We start from the raw sequence: 3,127 nt of genomic DNA, 5'->3' as shown, positions 1-3,127 counted from the left end.
CATAAATCAGTTAAATGACGAAAATTCAGGTGCCTATTTACTCGTGACCACTCAGTGTACATACCTGTCAACACTGAGAGATGCTAAGTCTAGAGACTTTTTGTGGAGACACTGCAACAGCGAGTAGTGTCACCTTGGGGGGGGGGGTAGCATGCTCTACCAGAAAATTTAAAACAAAGGTGCACTTTTATGCATTCTGGGTAACTTCAGACATTTATTTACACTTGTAAGATTGAAATGATGTTTTCATTTACAGTGGGCTTATATACTAAGAGAATAACAATCATCTGCTAATATTGTTATACACTTGTGTTGTAAGAATTGATACTTTATTGTTTCTTATTGTTCTTGGAATCAATAATTTCTTGAAAAATATAATTGGGTTAAGTTGTTAATTTTCTTGGTGAGGGGGGGGGGGTGAAAGGGCAGCCTTGAAACTTGAGACAAATTATTCTCTAACTGCCTATATCACTATATGTTAAATGTTAACACAATACTTGTAAACTTTTTGAATTTAATGCACCACTTTGTAAAAGTAAACACCAGTGTTTCATTATTATTTTAAATGTTTTTTTGAAGATTTTTTTCTAAAATAGAATAATTTATGATAGGTACATATAACGACTTGTAAAAACAAAATACACTGGCATGATACTAATACTAATAATAATAACTTTGCAAGACCAGTATCTTCTTCTGTCAGAACATACAAATATTATCGTGCTTTCGCTGCTAATATTTCTCGAACTTGATCAATTTGTTTATTATAATGTCACTATATATTTATAATATATACGTTTATGTAGGTTAGTAATACTAATAGTATTACTACTTATTACTAACAGTACTACTACTTGATTTACCTGTGCTTCATATTCCATTAACGAATTACGTAGTGTTTCTATTTCTTCCATTATTATAAATAGAACAAATTTTAACCAACAGTTTTTAGTTTTGTTTTGTTTTTCATTGAGCAAAACACTTAGTTCCAACCAGTGAGTCTCCCAACAATTTTTAGGTTTCCTGCTTTTCTCGTTATTTCCTCGTATAAATAAGAAATCGTCAAAATATTCACAGTGAAAAATGTAATACAGTGACATTTTGTGTCCAACTAACAGTCACAACTGTGATCAATGTTAACCATTTATTTTGTACGCTAAGTAAATTTGGAATATGATAGTTTAAAGACTGTAGTGAAAACTGGAGAATTATATTAATTATTAAAAAGATAAATAAAACACGGCCTAGTACTCCAGAAAATACAATTGGTATAATTTAAGCCAACGTTTCGCCATTATGGATTCATTAGAGCAAACAAGACGGTTGCCAACTGATTTAGGCTTACACAAAAGATTTAAAAATAATTCCAGTCGTGTTTTATGTCTTTTTAACAATATATCTGAAATACATTAAACTATTTATTTATTAACAATGGAGAAAACATAACCTGTCAGAACTAGCTTTTAGGTTTATAACTTTCACATTTTCAAGGTGGCATTTCCTTCATTTATTTATTTGTCATATTATGGAATTGGTGGTTTTGTACAGATGTTTTTCTGTGGCTTAGCGGTTAACTTCAGGAATGAACACTAAAATTCTTTGTTTGACTTCCGCAAACGAACTTAGTGCAGATAACTAATTGTATAGTTTTAAGCTAAAAACAAACAATGCCTAAAGACAAAAAAAAAAAAAAAAAGAAGCGTGATCTGGTCTAAAAGTCTCATGCTGAATTAAAAAGACGCAGGGGAAATGGTGAGAAAACTCAGTATTAAAGAACGGGTAGATTGTCGTAAGGGATCCTGTGAACTCTAACTGGGGACAGTCAGAGGACACAGTAAATGTGGAAAGTTAAACTATTAATCATCGTAGAAACGTTTTATTTACAAATTCTGATAGCACTACTAATACTGTTATTAAACAGCTCTCTTGTTTTCGGGAACCAGCATGGCCAGCTGGTTAGGGTGCTCGACTCGCAATCTGCGGGTCGCGAGTTCCACCAAACATGCTCGCTCTTCCAGCCATGAGGACGTTATAATGTGACGGTCAAACTCCACTATTTATTGGTAAAAGAGTAGCCCAAGAGTTAGCGATGGGTGGTATTGACTATTTGCCTTCCCTCTAGTCTTTCACTGCTAAATTAGGGACGGCTAGCGCAGATAGCCCTCGTGCAGCTTTGCACGAAATTCGTAACAAACTTCTTGTTTTCGTGTCAACGCACAAAGTATTATAAACAAAGTGGACGAAATGTAATGTTACGCTTACGAACTGGATCCTGACATTATTTGTATCATCGAGCCATGGGTTCGTCTTATGACTTGATTAATGCTGAATTAGTACTGGATGGGTATGAAGTTTGGAGGAATGATTGCACCAAACCCAAAGGTGGTAGCTGTTTAATTTATATAAAACTTAAGTTATATGAAGTTATATTGGATAAACTTACATATGTAGAAGGTATTGAAACTTTACGGGTAATAATTAGTACAACCAAAGGACTGTTATTATTCGGTGTCTGCCACCATAGTACTTCAGCATCAATTGAAAATGAACAAATCCTTTATAATGTAATATCTAAAACTTGTAAAGATTATAGCTCAGTAGTAACAGGCCTGTCAACTTTCCCGATCTGAATCTTTTTAATAATTTAACAAAAAGAATAGGGTCACAAAACTCAACTTCACAGAGTGCCAACCAGAATAAAGTAAATATTTACTCATTTTGTGTGTCATTGTTATACTTTGTTGTATTATACTGTCTGCTTGTTGTACCACATTCCAATGCATCGAGTGAAAAGGCATTTTCAATGGTGAGAAATATCATAACAGAGAACATGACTTATTTAGGGCATGACACAGTATGTGCCCTTTCAAACTGCATGTTTAACTCAGATTCCTCAGCTATTAAATACAAGCCCAGCCCAGCAAACAGGTATTGAAAATGCTAAAAGTACAACATACAAATATAATCAGGATATATGTATTTTTTTTATTTTTCAATTCTTACAACATAAGTGTATAACAATATTAGTAGATGATTGTTATTCTCTTAGTATATAAGCCCACTGTAAATGAAAACATCATTTCAATCTTACAAGTGTAAATAAATGTCTGAAGTTACCCAGAATGCA

At 33.2% G+C, this 3,127-nt stretch overlaps 1 protein-coding gene across 1 annotated transcript in view; it reads right to left on the bottom strand.

The window, feature by feature from the left end:
• The window catches only part of LOC106467778 (zinc finger CCCH-type with G patch domain-containing protein-like), a 48,604-nt gene extending 47,566 nt beyond the window's left edge, over nucleotides 1–1,038 (bottom strand). Inside the window, exon 1 of the mRNA XM_013928155.2 lies at nucleotides 864–1,038. Within this exon, the coding sequence (XP_013783609.1) occupies nucleotides 864–914 (51 nt within the window). The 5' untranslated portion in view covers nucleotides 915–1,038. The remainder of the gene's footprint in view (nucleotides 1–863) is intronic.
• Nucleotides 1,039–3,127: the final 2,089 nt, after the last annotated feature.

This window comes from Limulus polyphemus, unplaced genomic scaffold, assembly GCF_000517525.1.
Source record: "Limulus polyphemus unplaced genomic scaffold, Limulus_polyphemus-2.1.2 Scaffold2737, whole genome shotgun sequence".
In the NCBI taxonomy this organism is placed as follows: domain Eukaryota; kingdom Metazoa; phylum Arthropoda; class Merostomata; order Xiphosura; family Limulidae; genus Limulus; species Limulus polyphemus.
The sequence above is the reverse complement of the archived record's forward strand: the minus strand, read 5'-3'. Positions and strand labels throughout refer to the sequence as shown.